We start from the raw sequence: 16,457 nt of genomic DNA, 5'->3' as shown, positions 1-16,457 counted from the left end.
TTTAGTACATAACCATTTTTTTCCTAATGTGCCCTCCAGTGTCAGCCTGCCCCAGGGCAGCTGTGGCTACAGCTGTGTGTGAATGTGTGTGTGAATGGGTGGATGACTGGTTGTGTAAAGCGCTTTGGGGTCCCTAGGGGGGACTAGTAAAAGTGCTATACAAATACAGGCCATTTACCATTTACCAGTGTTCATGTTTAACAATGCTTTGGATAAAGTCACTTCAATTAACTAGAGTAAATTCATTAAGGAAACTCAAAAAAACAGTCTGCAATGCTCCTAATTAAATTTTTTTTAATTCAGCTTTAAACTAATACTAATACGATTTTGTTAAAAAATATTTTTACCCGCACAGAAAGCATGAGGTTACTGTTTGAGATTTAGAATGAATTTGAACACTTGTAAAATATCAAGGTTTGCGCAGTGAGGTAAAGCTTAGGTTTAAAGTTTGGGTAGTAAGCTGATGAAATATCTAACCCTAGTTTAGATGCAGATGATGTGCAAACTCTGACTAAACTCACCACTTCAGTGTGATTAGTGTAGTGGTTGCCTCTCAATACAAAGAAAAGGTTACTGGAGAGCTGTCATCACAGATATGTTGCCAAGCAACCAGGAAAGACCTCAGAAAGTCACTACACCAAGTCAAGAAAAACTTTAGCTTCATGTCTAAAATCAGTTCTTATTCCCTAGATGGTGGACTCTGTTTGCTGTCCACCGCTATATCGGTATTCTGACAGTAAATATCGATCCATTTCATCATTATTTACATGTATTAGATAATTACATGGTTAATAGGTACAGTGATCGAAATGAGCTAGTATGAGGCCTAGGAGACTGTCAGCAGCCACTTGTGAGATAATGCATGAATTCAAGCTTTAGTACAATTCAGGCACACACTCTCTAAGGAAATAACCTCCTTGTGGCGGGGCATGGTCTGTGGCGTGGCTGCAGCGAGGCGGACACACCTGAGTGGCATCAGCGATCACGTCGCACCAGCATTAAAGCCAGTGCTGGGTCCTGACTGATTGTTGTTGTTGGTGTTCGGCTGCGAGCTGAAAAGCTGCAGACCGTGTAAAGTACGACAACTGTGAATAAAGAAAGTGTATGCTGAAAAGCATGAACAAATGGTTGGGTCTGCAGTGGATTTATTATATCCCTGTACAGTTTTTGTGAGCCGCGCTTTGTTAAGTACTTCTGTGCAAATGCTTGCTAATGCAAATATATCACAAGCCAATCACATGGCAGTAAGTCGTGATCAAGACGATCTGCTGGAGTTCAAATTCAGCATAAGAACGGGGCAAAAATGTGATTTAGGTGACTTTGAACATGGCATAGTTGGTGCTGCCACACTGCTTCCAGCAGATAGAAAGCCAGCAGTGACTTAGAAAACAACTCCCAGAAAAGCACTTCTAAACATGTTGAACCTTCAAATAGATGGTGCCAATCCCGTTAGCTAAGTACATAAACTGAAAGTACAGTTCACATGGACTCACCAAAACTGGACAGTACAAGACTGGAAACACATCACCTGGTCTGTTTAGTCTTAATTTCTGCTGTAACATTTGAATGGTGCAGTTCAGGCTGGTGCTGGTGGTGTACTAGTGTGACTGATATTGTCTTGGCACATTTTGTGAACCTTGGTAACAATCGCGCATTGTGTATCCATCTTCTGATGGCCACTTCCAGCAGGATAATGTGTCACAAAGCTCAAATCATCTCAAAAAGTTTTCTTGAACATGTCACTGAGTTCACTGTACTCAGATGGCCTCCACAGTCACCAGCTCTCAGTCCAGCAGAACACCTTTGGGTTGTGGTGGAATAATAGATCTCTATCATGGACATGCAGCCCAAACATCTGGAGTAACTGTGTGATGCTATCAACTCAATATGGACCACTATCTCAGAGAAAGGTTTTCAGCACCTTGTTGAATTTGTCACAAAGAATTAAAAAGGTTCTGAGAGCCAAAGCAGGTCCAACCGGATACTAGCAAGGTATCACTAGTAAAGTGGCCGGTCAGTGTAGCTCTAAAGTCTATTTCTACCAGGCTATAAACATCTTCATTCACTATTGGAACCAGCCACAAGCGGCCATTCAAAAAATGGAGCTGTTGGATTGGCATCATTGTTTCGCCCAAGAGGTTGTTGTGAAATAACAAGAAATCTCCCTGCATGACCCCCCATTGTGTTAACTTACTGTCTATGGTGTCTGCGCCACCATTTGCTGTTACATCAAATAAAAATACTTCAGAGAAGTAAACACAATCCATTCGCCCTACTGTAAGCTGTTTTGATTTGGTGAAGAGCTGCTAAGTAATATAGCAAAACAAGCTAATTAAACTTGTTTATCAAGTGAGATTGCTGTACAAGATTAGTACTTAGCATACGCAGAGGGAAGCGTTGGACAAAGTTTGAACACTTACAAGTCAGATTGTTGTTCATGTTCCTCTGACTCTACTGACATAGTGCAAAAATGGAGCATTGCCCTCCATCTTATGAGCAAATAAAAAATGTTTTATAACACTGACCTTTATAAGTGATACCAGGAATAAACATGTCTTTTGTGGAAATAGGAATATCACATTTCCTTGCACCAATCACAAACAGGAATTAAGATGAGCAGTAATTTATGATTCATTTTTCTGTGTAATTGTTGCGTCTAAGTCACAAAAACATGTTACAGATAGAAAAATCTACTTATTGATAAGAAAGGTGTTTTTAGCTGGAGTTCCATGTGAACTCTGGTCATTAAAACAGATTTGCACACAAATCCAATACCCTGTCCATTTAATTTGAAAATATGAGCCATTTGGGGACGCTTCCATTTTCAACAAGGAAATGGGTAATTAAAGCCATGTTTCAAACCAGTCAGTTTCTAAAGTCAATATATTTTGAGTCAAAGGGCACTAAAGAAATGTGGCGGTTCTTCCGACAGATAATCAAGAAAGGTGAGATCACTGCATGACAGTGGTCGCAGGCTGTTTGCACTGAACAGCCTCACATGGGTCTGAGGGATAGAAACTGTAAAAATTTTAGACCCACCGCATGAAAACAACAAGGCTATCACCTCAAACGCTTCCCTCCACGTACGCTAAAGGCCTGAAGGGCTCAGATATTGATTTTGGAGGCTCTCATGGACTGTGTGGCTGACGTGACTGCTTCACCAGTCTTGCTGGTCTGTCAAGACACAAAGAGCTACTGACGCTTTCATACTGCAAGGAAATCACAGCATGCATTGATCGCCATGCCTAGACTTTGAGAACAGCTCATCCTAAGGCGCCACTCAGTGCTGCAGAGCCATATCAGCAGTGCTGCCCAAACAAGTCATGATGTAAATAACACGAGCACATATGCAAGGAACCCTCTGGAGTCCATTACATAAATTTTCATAATGTGTTCGATTCACTTTTAGTCTTTATAGACCAATAAAAGCTACTGTTCTTCAGCTATAATAGAGCTTACCTAAATGAAGAGAAAAATAAATCCCAGATCTCAAGTGAGTAATTACAACACGTGCTTTGAAATACTCTACTTAAATGCAACACTTTTTTTCTTAAAAAAAAGACATCTATTCTTGTTATCCAGAGTTGGTGTCCTGCAGTTTTTTGCTGCTCCCTGAAGGCATCAGCGAGCTACAAGCCAGCTGTGGCTCATTAGCTCGCATGGAACGAAAAACTGTAATGGAAGCAAAACCTGCAAGACACCAGCCTGCCACAACTGGAATAAAGCCATTTGACTTTTATCTTGCTTATAGAGGTACTTGTGCTTATCGATTATAAATGTCTTACTCCTCCTCCATTTAAGCAGGAATTGCTGTAACTCCTGAGGGTAAATTTTATATGACATCCCACTTTGTGACCCCTTACAAAAGCAGTGAATGCACAGGGCTGCTTACAAGATTTCACGTCTTTGTGTGTGTTAACAGTAGATCCTCTTCAACCGGCTACAGTGCTGCTCATGCACTCATTTACTTAAGCAAAGAATCAGAGTAACTATCCGTAAGTTTAAAAATCAGCCTCGTTTGACGACAAATTTGTAAGCTGTAATGTTTTCACTCCATAAAAGCCTCATTTTGCTTTCTTTTACTTTGATCTTCTATAAATCTTTTTTTTCTGTACTTATGTGGCTGGAAGCCACTGCTGTAAACTGAATAACCTATTTCAGTTTGAATAATGACATTTCAGGGGAAACATATTGAGTCTGCTTCGGTAATGGGATCCAAGTCTTTGTTTCTAATAATTTATTACTGCGAGGCTGCGAGTGCACAGACAGAACAAAACAACCCCACTTCAGTTTTAAGGTTTGGTGGTGATGTGTTGCTTCCACGTCATTTGCACATACATCATTACAAGTCTGAGCTCAAGCTACTACGGCACAATTAAAACATGAGGATAAAAATGTAAAAATGTATCTCCACTGCCTGCTGCATGTAACATTTGAGTGTTCTTAGGCAACATCCTTGCAGAGCAAATTGGAAAAAAAAAGTTTCTATTTTACATCTGAATTAAAACAACACTTTTACACAGAAAAAGACATTTTGCTATGTAAGTTAAGTACTGGGAAGTTGCCTCTGTCCTATTAAATGAATTGTATGTCATCAAGATAGCAATTGCTTGATACTTCTGCACTCGACTTAACTGGCAAGCTGTTATTGCTTTTATTATTATTAGTATTTCTATGCAGTTCACAAATGGATTTTCATCACTTACAGTTAATTTCTTCAGCCCTTTGATAATAGTAACCCACTGAAAGCAGCAGCTTGAAATTCCTCAAGCTTATTTAATAGCTTTCTTGTATTATATTAGAAAAGCAGAAAGCAGTATTCTGCGGTGGAACGATTCCACTGAGTGTGGTTTTTGCCTGTGGTCTAAAAGAGAAGAGTTAAAAACTTCCTATTAAGAGCAGAGTGATGGAGAAATATGCAGAGAGCCACAGGGGATGACTCTGTTTGTTTTGCGAGCGCTGGCGAGTGCCGGTTTCTCCTTCTTAACAATCACAGACTACGAGACACACCCAAGAACACGGAGAGCCACTGAAAGACTCAAGAAAGGATATAAATAGCATTTTTGCGTTTTTCTTCACTAAAACATGCAGTGTTTCCAAATCAGGGTTGTGATGCAGGACTTTCAAAAAATAAATAGAAAACTGTTAAAAGACTTGTAAAAACTGAAAAGCGGCTCCAGCAGCAGCAGCAGGAGGTGTAAACAAGTTGTGACCTCCAGGAATAAATAATCAAGCTGGAGCAGAAGTGCAGAAAACTGCAGTTCTTCCAGTGGCCCCCTTGGGATTGGCAAGTCAGTTTCTACACCCCCTCCGTTCAATATTCAGTAATACAGCAGAAATGGACATGTTTAAAACTGGTATAATTATTTTTTACAACTCCCTCAATTGAATTGCATTATGGGTTTATAATTTGGGGGTGTTGCCACTAGGAGCAGTAATACAATTATTTAACAAATAAGATACCTTGCTGTGTGTGTGTACATTACAGACTAAGTAACCTGGTCAATGAAGAATTTTCCTCATATGCTACTTTGCATTCCAGCTTGCACTGGAACGGTTCGCAGCCGAGTGTGAAGCGGTGGGAATGAGAATCAGCACCTCCAAATCTGAGGCCATGGTCCTCAGCTGGATAAGGGTGGAGTGCCCACTCTGGGTCAGGGGATGAGTTCCTGCCCCAAGTGGAGGATTTTAAGTAACTCAGGGTTATTGTTCACGAGTGATGGGAGAAGGGAGCGGGAGATCGACAGACGGACTGGTGCTGCAGCTGCAGTGATGTGGACGCTGTACGGGTCCATCATAGTGAAGAGAGAGCTGAGTGTAAAAGGGAAGCTCTCAATTTACCGGTCGATCTACGTCCCTACCCTCACCTATGGTCACGAGCTGTGGGTAGTGACCGAAAGAACGAGATTGCGGGTACATGCGGCAGAAATAAGCTTCCTCCGAAGGGCGGCTGGCCTCTCCCCTACAGATAGGGTGAGAAGTTTAGCCATGCGGGAGAGGCTCAGACTAGAGCTGCTGCTGCTCCTCTAGATTGAAAGGAGCCAGTCAAGGTTTGGGCATGTGACAAGGATGCCCAAACCATCCTTGACTTAATGTTTACTTAATGTTTTCTTTATTTTAACCTTTGTGTACAGCGCTTTGTGACTGCCTGTCTACGAAAAGCACTTAATAAATAAACCTTACCTTAACTTACCCTTACGAGGATGCCTTACAGGCATGTTCCACCAGGGCAGACCCAGGACACGCTGGAGAGATTATATCTCTCAGCTGGCCTGGGAACGCCTTGGTGTTCCCCCGGACAAGCTGGAGGAGGTGGCTGGGGAGAGGGAGGTCTGGGCTTCTCTGCTTAGGCTGTTGCCCCCACGACTTGGCCACGGATAAGCAAAAGAAGATGGATGGATGCTACTTAACACCAGTTAGCATGTATATGTGTCTCTGTACAAGTCTAAAAATGACTGAATTCTGTTGCTGTTGGGATAAACAAATGTTTTCTGTTCATATTTGGACTCCGTCTGACTTCTTCTGGCAAAGAATTGGTAAATGCAGTTATAACAGTGGGAAGAGTTCCTGCGGCAAAATCAGTCTGCGCTGAAAGTTTGACCATTGCACCGAATGTAAATTTGAATTTCTAGCCTACAGTTATTCAGTCTCTACTCACTTAACGCTCGATAGGGGAAAAATATTTTCCTTCAAGGATCAAAACAGACCAAGAACTATCGCAAAAGTCAAAATAGCAGAGAATCAGACTTGACCCTTGCTATTTTTGTAGTTTTGCTGGAGTGTGTTTGTCTTATTTATTAGTGTATCTTAATTATACACGTAAACTGTCTGTTGATATTTTTTATTGCAAAACTGTAGTTCACAAGAGAAAAAAAATCATATTATCCCTAAATATTGAATTTCTTGAATCCACATCGAAGAATTTTACTTCTTTAGCTACTAAAAAACATTAGTGTTTACTGGAATTTCACACAAGGCAGGGCATTATCGCTCAGACAATGAAGGCTGACAGAACAATAGAAATTGATTTCAGATGGTTATTTGAGAGCGCCTCTTGAAAAAGCACAAGTGAGTCAAATGCACCGTGGGTTGTATGCTGCCATCAGTTTGATACCTAGTCGGTCTATCACCTTCCAGGGTTGCCACTGAGACTTTCATCCCTTCCACGCTTAGTGATTCATTCATGCATGTGCTGCCAAAAGACCTTAGGGGCCCACTTTATGCCAGTCCTGTGAACTAGCAACACTCACATCCACTGTCAAGAAAACACCTGGAATACACAGAGGACACAGGAGCCGTGAAAACTTTACTTGTACTGTGTTTTAACCCTCTGTGATGCTCTTTCAGTGTTTCTGTCTGAGTTGAAAAAACCAAGACAAGAGTGTAAAGTAATGCTGCGCTGCAGTGCTTTGAGCTACATGCTAAGGTCAGTATGCTCCCATGCTCAGTTCAGTGCATAATGATATTGTTAAAATGCTTACCTAGGTGTTGGTACGAAGCAGCGCTAACACTCCAAATGCCGGCTCTTAACTTGTTTCCCGAACCTCTCAAGTGTCCTATTTAAGAGAAGGAAAAGAACAAATTCTGCTTGCTGCTTGTCACAATTTACTTAAAAGCTCGTTTCTGTCCCTCATGGCTCAGTCAGCTCTCTTACATGAATCAAATAAAGCAAACAGATATCCATAAAAGAATCTCTTTAACTCCAAACCCTGCATGAAAATTCTTTTTACACTTTCTTCAATATCAAAACAAGATATAGTTGACGGCACATCTGAGAGCATCACCAACACGAAAGCTGACAGCTCATTCAGCTCGTTTAAGGGTGTCAACAAATATACGCAGATAATATGGGGCTTAGATTTCAGGTGCAAAGTAACAAGAAAGTGACTTTATGTAAACAAAGTTCCAAGAAAATGTGAATTTGATTTAAGAATGAGGGAAAAAAATCCATTAAAAATTAAATTGTCCCATAAATAAGGCTCTAAAATTGTTGCAGGTCACCACAGCAGTCGCACGCTCAGCCTCTCCTTAAAACGAGTTCCTTTAGAGGTGGTTGTGATACTATTTCCAAAAGTATTAACTCGTCTGTCATCGCACACATATGAGCTTGACGTGCATCCCATTGTCAATCCATAGGGTTTAATATGATGTCAGCCCACTCTTTGCAGCTATAATAGCTTAGACTTGTCTGGGAAGGCTTTCCACGAGGTTCAGGAGTCTACGGGAATTTTCTTACAGATGCGCATTTGTTAGGTCAGATACTGAGAAGGCTTGGCGCTCAATCTCTGCTCTAATTCATCCCAAAGGGTTGAGGTCAGGACTCTGTGCAGGCCAGTCAAGTTGTTCTACACCAAACTCACTCATCCGTGTCTTTATAGACCTTGCTTTGTGCACTGATGCTCTCTCAGAGGCCATCCCAAAACTGTTCCTACAAAGTTTTGAGCATGAAATTGTCTAAAATGTCTTAATATGCTGAAGCTTTAAGAGTTCTTTTCACTGGAACTAAGGAGCCGAGCTCAACTCCTGAAAAACAGCCCAACACCATAATCCCCCCTTCCACCAAACTCCACTTGGCACGATGCACTCAGACAAGTACGGTTCTTCTGGCAACTGCCAAACCCAGACTCATCTATCGGATTGTCAGACAGAGCAGCATGATTCATCACTCACGGTGCCACGCTAGAATTCACTGAGCTCCCGAGAGCAACCCATTCTTTCATGAATGCAGAAGCCGTCTGCATGCCTAGGTGCTCAATTTTTATACATCTATGGCCACAGCTGTGATCGCAACACCTGAATTCAGTGATTTGAGTGGGTGAGTGGATACTTTTCGCGATATAGTGTATGTCAGCTTTTTAAAAGGGTGGGCAGGGAAGCTGACTGCCTGCAACCTTTAAGCCAGCCTGCCAGCTAGAATAGCTCGACCAGTCTCAATCTCCAATTGCTGCATAACGCTGATGTGTGTACATGTATTTGTCCCCAGAGATCAGCCGATAATCGCGGTGCCGTTTCATTGAGATAGTTTTATGACCTTCAGGATCATTGTACAGTTGTCTCTCAAAATGTTTCACTCCTCTGCGTTTGAGACACTCACTCCCATGTGTGAGAGACAGAGCCATGTCCTAGCAGAGTAGGTGATGGATGAGCTCGTAACTGTTTTAAGCACTCAAATGGACCCGCAGGAAGAAGATGTATCGCCCATCAAGCAGCTACGCCTGGCCTCTATAGAGAGGAGAGGATGGCAGGGACTGGTGAGGAATAAAATGGGGCTCCTTTAACAAATTTAAAAGTAGAAGAAAACTGTATATCTCTCCCAAGCTGTGCTACTGATAGCCCATCTCCTTCTTGTTCTGCCTCTCTCTGTACTCTTGACCTGTCAGTTCGAAACATAAAGGCTTCAATCGCTCCTATTTGGCTGACTCTTCTTTCCTTGACAGTCTCTGCTCATTTCTTTCTTTCCTTACTTTTCTCTCAAACACGCTGGTTTTCTCTCCTTTTTATTGTCCAATTCATTTAGTCTCCACATAAAGACTCCTATTATCCTCCTTTGTTGTCCTTCTGTACTGTACTGATAAATGATGAGTTCAATGACTCATTTGTCTTCACTCTCCACTTTGTGTCTCCACAGTTCTTTATCCTGCTCCTGCTCATCTTCTTCCTGGAAATTCTGTCTATCATGCTTTTCTTCATCTACCAGGATGAGGTAAGTTGCCGCTATTACTCTCATCATGTTATATTTTATGGGTTTTCCTCACCTGTGCAAGATATAAATGACTGTAGAAGAAACTCTGCAATACATTGCATGCCCTTCATATGTCAGAGAGATTGTCGACGTTTCAAAGTGGGGCTGGCGTCCAAAATGATGCAGCTCAGTAGCAAGGTTGTTTTGAAGTTTATACAAGCACTGCTGCGTATGTCAGCTGACATTTTGCATAAACAATGGCTCAATGGATCTGCCTCGGTTGGTTTTTAAACGCCACTCGGGCTGGTGCACACGCGCCTTTGGAGAGATGTCTGTGTCACAGTTTCCTTTCCTTGTTAATAAATCATATTTCATCTCTGCTCATCTATTTTGGAGGACTTTCGTTGTAAATAAACAAGTCAGACAAGAGTAAATAAGGTGATGAGCCATCCCTCTGCTAATATGAATTTGTAATCCCTTCCTTTTTTCAGCTGAGGTTTTATTAATGCATTGAACGGATATGTTAAATTCCTCACATATTAGTCTTAATTATGAGCTTGAGGGCTGGCTTTTGAAATAGGTATGAAATTTTAACAATCAGTAAAACAACTTGATTTATGCCCTGTTTAACGGTAAAGACACAGATGAAAGCACCGACACTCTCTGCGTTCTGTCCACAAACATCCATCAAACTGAGAATAACAGACGTCATGTTGACAGTGGGTTTTATTCAGACCTGATGAGATTAGTGAGATTACTCAGCGAATTACACTGCAGAGTAAGTCTGGGTCAATGCAATCAATGGATAAATATTTTAAAATATAGCGCTTTTATGTTGGTCATCACAACTAAAATTCCAATTAGAAATTGAAGAAAAATTGAAGAAAAAGTGGGCAAATTAAACTGCAGTGAACAATAAAAACAATTTGCTTTTGTATAATTTAATGGTTCCCCCTTTAAATATTTTGTGTAACAAGCAACAAAGTATTTTTATTTCATTACTGGAGATAAAAGTCTTGATTTCATTCGGCTTTTTTTTAATCAATAAATTATCTGGTCATTACTCATAGCAATAATTGAAAGCCACAGAGACTGTTTGTCTTATGAGCAGTTCCTAAACAAAAGAAATAAAAGCATTTTTTCATTGTAATGTAAAATTAAGAAAAAGCCTCAAGCAAGCTGAAGTTGGACCATTTTCATGAGAAAATTATGCTCGTATTTTTCTTTCATGCCTTTGATTTCATCGATTGAAATCATAAATCATTTAATCATCAAGAGGTATTTAACAGAGAAACAGGCAAGTGAAGTGGACGCAAACTGTAGAGCCTTGTAATTAATTACTGGAAATTTCACAACTGCTTCCATTGCATTATTCATGTGCTGGGACAGAGACCGCTACCACCAAAGACTTAGGCCAAGGACAACCCTGGTAGTAATTTCTTTGTAGATTTTGGTAAACAACAATCTACTTTGATATTTCCTCGTGTTTTTATTCGGATGATGTTTCCAGCCGTAGACCTTGGACCTGTGTCTACTTTGTTCTGGCTTTTATCTCTTCGCTGCTATAATTCTGGCACGATCATCAAATTGCTTAATGTGTCATATTTCCATCACAGTTAGTCTCTGGTACTCTAATTCTCTGAATACTTGTGGACTTGCATGTTCCTCTGGGCTTTCATCCAATCAGCGGTACTCTGTTTACCCTTTAATGAATGTTGTCTTGTGTCACGCCTCACCTTAGTATCTGTGTTCCCTAATGTTGAGTGTACCCCATTATTCAACCTCTAAATAATTCAGTTTTGTCTACCCAGGAGGCGATTAACGACAGAACAAAGTTTTAAAAAAATGTTAGGGATTCTGCAGAGTTTGGGCACTGTGGGAAATCATTCACAGTAAAGAATGGGTGGCCATTAACAGGGTGAACTCTCTCGCTTTTTAAACAGCCGGACGCAGGACACTTAAAAGTATTATTGTACCTTTATATAGTAGAAACTGTACCCTAATGGAAAAATGATTACAAAAAAATTTGAATATTACAAAGACCCCCCCAGGAAACGACCGCATAAGTCATTTTTGTGTAAGCTGTTTTTATGATCTAGTTATTCTTTCATCCGTGTGATGTCACTTTAATGCTGGATGGAACTCAGCTCTGTGGTAATCTAGAAAATCGAGCTTTTAGACATTTTATAAAAGGGCCTGTTTGAACAGAAACCATTACTTTAACTCTTAATCGAGCATAGATGGTCAAAACAAACCTGAAATGGCTCCAGGTGGAAGATCAGCTCCAGTTTCCAGATTGAAAAATGTCTTCTAACTTGGAAACAAACCTCTTAGTTAATGCACAATTTGCTTCACTGCTGCTGTTGGTAAATAAAAACCCTGCATAAAGCAAATGATAGATGTATGTATGGTGCTCATAGCATAATGCACTTTCCTACAGGGTAGCATGCTAACTGCTTTTACTTATAACAAGCATTAGTCTCATTGTTGACTGAACATTAAATCATAAAAACACTCGTGCTGTTACGTGCTGCGTCTAGAAAGACCAAATACAGAATCCAGATTAGGCACAGCTGATAAAATGAGCTGCTATTGGCCATCAAATGAAGAATCAAAGTCCAATAAGAAAAGGAAAAAAATAAAGTACAAGGACAACACACAGAGCACAAGCAGATGGTAATTAGATATGTACAGGTGCAAAGGAGTTACAGACAGCTGCAGATGAAAGTCACAGTCACAGTGGAGGGAAAGGAACAAAAATGGGAAGTAAAACCAAAATTTATCAAAAAAAAAAAACATGATGTGACCAGAAGAAAAATAAGTAACAGAAACATGAAGACACTGAAATGTGAAGACAAACATTAATCATGACGACAGAGACAAGCGAGCAAGGAAATGGGAATAAGATAACATTAGAAACAACAACAAAGGATGGGGAATCCACAGGGAACATGACAGCTTTAAGCAGTTTCAAGATATTTGACATCCATCCATCCACTTATCCAATTAAGAGCTGCCGAGCCGTTGTCACAGTGCAAGAGGGTGATTACTCGTTTTAGTTAGCTGTACCTAAACAAGTAGTAGGTTTTTTAGTTGTAGGAGAACATAGTGTAAAAGTATGTAAAAGTCTGAAATGTCTTGTTATAAAGTAGATTTTTTTTCCACCCAAAAGAAACATTGTGGGGTTGTTTATTATTTGGGGAGAATTTACTGTGTTATGATGTCAAACAGAAATGTTATTGAGTACAGACGCACAAACACCTCCTCCATCACTATAATAACATCCTGGAAGCTGCTGGGAGTACAAGACAATGTCATTCCTCCCGTATGCAAAGCCCTCCAGTTACCATAACTTAAACCGAGTGCAGCAGTAGGTGCATTTTGATGAACTCCATCCCCGTCTTCAGGGATGGTCACGCTTAGTGGTCTGCTTTATTACACCTGCTTTAGCACTGATAAAAAGCTCTGTGATGTAGCTGCAAGCTACTTGCAACAGCCCACACATCTTGCATGCACCTGAAATGGTCATCGTTTGTTTCACTTTGTTGGCTCCTAAGGATGATGAAAAGGTCCTGTGAGGTTAACTTCAGTGGACCCAGCGTGGCTCAGAATGTCAAAGGGAATAAAAATTAGTCTGACTCGGGGTGGGGTGGTGGTACTGAAAATTGATGTATGGTGCTTTATACTATCTCCATGTGGGTTTACTGCCTTGTCCTCTTTGGCATTTTTATCACCTCGCGGGAAAATTACCCCATCGGACAAGCACCAACAAAGCAACAGAAACAGCAGATCGCTTGCACTATTTTGTTTAGGGATCAGGAGACTGCCAGCACTATAAGAAGTACAATGTGATGCATACTGCTACCAATAATATCATACGTCACAGTAGCTGTATTATTAGTTGAGCCGCAGAGAAAATCTAATCTCATAACAACAAAGGTCTCTGCATTAAATTAAGTGTAAAGGCTAATGAGCCTCTCACACCTCTTAAGTGTAGTCAGTTAATTCAGTGCTTGTTAGCACAATAATATGCCAAGAAAATAAGCGCTTAGTGTAAATCACATATTTAAATGACGCCTGGTGTGTGGACAGTGTATTGTTTCTCCAAAGTATCCTAAAGAAGGAAATGGTAAATGGTAAATGGCCTGCATTTGTATAGCGCTTTACTCAGTCCCTAAGGACCCCAAAGCGCTTTACACTACATTCAGTCATTCACCCATTCACACACTGGCGATGGCAGGCTACATTGTAGCCACAGCTGCCCTGGGGCGCACTGACAGAGGCGAGGCTGCCGGACACTGGCGCCACCGGGCCCTCTGACCACCACCAGTAAACAAACAAGGTTAGTATCTTGCCCAAGGATATTTGGCATGCAGCCAGGAGGCAGCCTGGGATCGAACCACCGACCTTCTGATTAGTGGCTGAAATATCAGGAGAAAGCCAGTTCAACCAATGACATTTATGCATGGAGAGCTGAAGGGGAAGTGGAAATTCCAGGATCAGTTTGGCAAGTTGAAAGAATTTCATTTCAAACCTTTTATCATTTATAGCAGCAGCTTCAAGACCCCAAAAGCAGTCTTTCTTTATTTGTCATTCACAAGCCTAGTATCAAAAAATCAACTAAACAAGGGGCCCTTATCAAACACAATTTCCAATACATCCCAGTGGTGAGTTCAGCACACATAATTAAACCATACCTGCAAGCTGCTGATCAGGAAGAACCTTCAAGTTGGAGGCATCGAGAATAATGTGAGGTGTTTGTAAGCAACAGTTTGTAGACTTTAATCGCCAGACATGCGAAACGGGTGTTAAAAGGTCTCAACGAAAGTGCAAGTAATAGAGTAAATACTTGGAAACCAACCACTGGAAAGTGGTAACACTGAAAAGGTCAATACAAGTGATTCAAATTATTGGCCGTTCCTCCTCCGGGTTCTTGATAAGTTACCCCCGGGGTCCATATAAAGCTGTTGCACAACTATATTGATAGGACCTCTCGTCCTAACCAATCAATAATGAAAAAGCTGTTTGTGTACACTGATTTATAAAGCTTATTACATTAGCTTCCTGTACACTGCACAGTAGATTGTACAGTTGTATTGGTTTTACAGCCGTCCACTGCAGAATGAAACCACCAGATATCAATATTTGGTTGTGAGTGCTGAGACACACACAGACTCCTTTACTGTGTGAGCGGCTGAAATGAAATCAATCAAATAGACATATCTATGAAGTAAGAATGCTCTTTGATTTAAGATTCAAATCCAATATCTGCTTGACACCAACACTGATACCCAGCAGACTTCTGCATCTGCTGGGATTTTTGAGTTCAAACACAGTCTGCAACAAAAGCCCTGTAGCAAAAAGGTTTCATTTTGACATATATGAGTTAAAATGAAAAGAAGAACTCTGCTCTCAGATACTCTTAAACTGCTCTGTGTCATCAGCCTGTGATGTTCTTTTTTTAGGAACACTTATCATATTCACTTTTTAGCTGGAATGATTTCACCTCGGTGTGCTTTTCTGCTAAGAAAATGCGACAATAGTGACATTAGGAGTTCAGATTCAAATTGAGGGGTTGAGAGAAAGAAAAATTAACATAATAGTGAGAACTTTAAGTCAAGAGTATATCTCTTAAGACCATTAAAGGCAACTTGTCTTGTGAAGCCATACTCTTAGAGGGATTAACAATGAAAGTTCAGAGAAAAAGAAAACAACAATGACAACAACAAACTTCACAGCTCTCAGTAAGGTGAGGAATAAACAGGCAGTTTGGTGAACTGCTACTCATATGATATAATACACAGCTCTACAAGTGCTACTATTGTTTATTCAGTTATGTTCTATTAAAATCCTCTGAACTTAATAACTAAAGCCTTTATGTTGTCACTAAAAATATAAATGATGCAAATCTGATCTGCATTTAGATGATTGCATAATTCAGCAATGAAAAAGTTGCACTACTAAAAATGTGCTTTTTAAGTTGTTTGCGGTATAAACAGATTGTTTTTTATAGACTTCATTAATATGAACTGTTTTCCTCATTCATAATTCTCCATTTAGTTGTTTTTCTGTTATCTGTGGGAAAAAAAATTGAATTCAAGCAAAGTTCTTGTGTAATTATGCCCGATTACAAAACTACAACACCAGTGGATTTGAGAAACTTATATCTGCTGTCAGAATCACAAAGCTTTCATTCATTGTCATTTACTGTAATGTTTGGTGACTGCATGAAGCCTCTTCTTAGGAGTTTTGTTCAGCCTTCTTGTAAAATCAAAAAAGCCAATAAGCGGCATAAAAAGCAAGCGATTTGGCCTTTGTTCTGCTGTGGCTTCATCATAACATGAGCATCATTGTAGAGTGCAGCTCATCCTGTCAGGATCATTTGTGTCCTCAGCTCTACACGTTGGTACTTATGAGGTAAGAGCAAGATGAGATATTTCCTCAGTAGGTGTCTGTCATGGGTAGCAGTAATTACATATTCGCTTGTGCACTTTGGGACCCGTCAAGGTGAGGTAATGCAATCGTAAAAAGGAAGTCACAAAGAGCTATGGCCAGGCTTACACCAAAAGGGTATTGGCCATTAAAATATAACGTTAAAATATAATAGTGTTCCTGTTTCTTGTTGTACTGTAACACCGAAAAGCTTAATATGAAATACTTGCCACATGTTTTTGAGACTGTTAATCTCAGACAAACAATTAGTGCAAACAATTAGTTAATGGTTTGGAAACAAGCAGCTAAATCATGAGCCACTGATGTAGAAAAAAAGAAGTCT

The 16,457-nt window shown here is 40.3% G+C and overlaps 1 protein-coding gene across 4 annotated transcripts in view; it reads left to right on the top strand.

Moving 5' to 3' along the window:
- Positions 1-16,457, top strand: part of tspan4a (tetraspanin 4a) — a 152,942-nt gene that overhangs the window by 101,689 nt on the left and 34,796 nt on the right. For all 4 annotated transcript variants that reach the window (XM_085154411.1, XM_085154416.1, XM_085154401.1 and 1 more), the window contains one exon: positions 9,629-9,703. In XM_085154411.1, coding sequence (XP_085010537.1) covers positions 9,629-9,703 — 75 coding nt within the window. The remainder of the gene's footprint in view (positions 1-9,628; positions 9,704-16,457) is intronic.

The sequence above is a fragment of the Neolamprologus multifasciatus genome, chromosome 1 (genome assembly GCF_963576455.1).
Source record: "Neolamprologus multifasciatus chromosome 1, fNeoMul1.2, whole genome shotgun sequence".
Taxonomy (NCBI): domain Eukaryota; kingdom Metazoa; phylum Chordata; class Actinopteri; order Cichliformes; family Cichlidae; genus Neolamprologus; species Neolamprologus multifasciatus.
The sequence above is the reverse complement of the archived record's forward strand: the minus strand, read 5'-3'. Positions and strand labels throughout refer to the sequence as shown.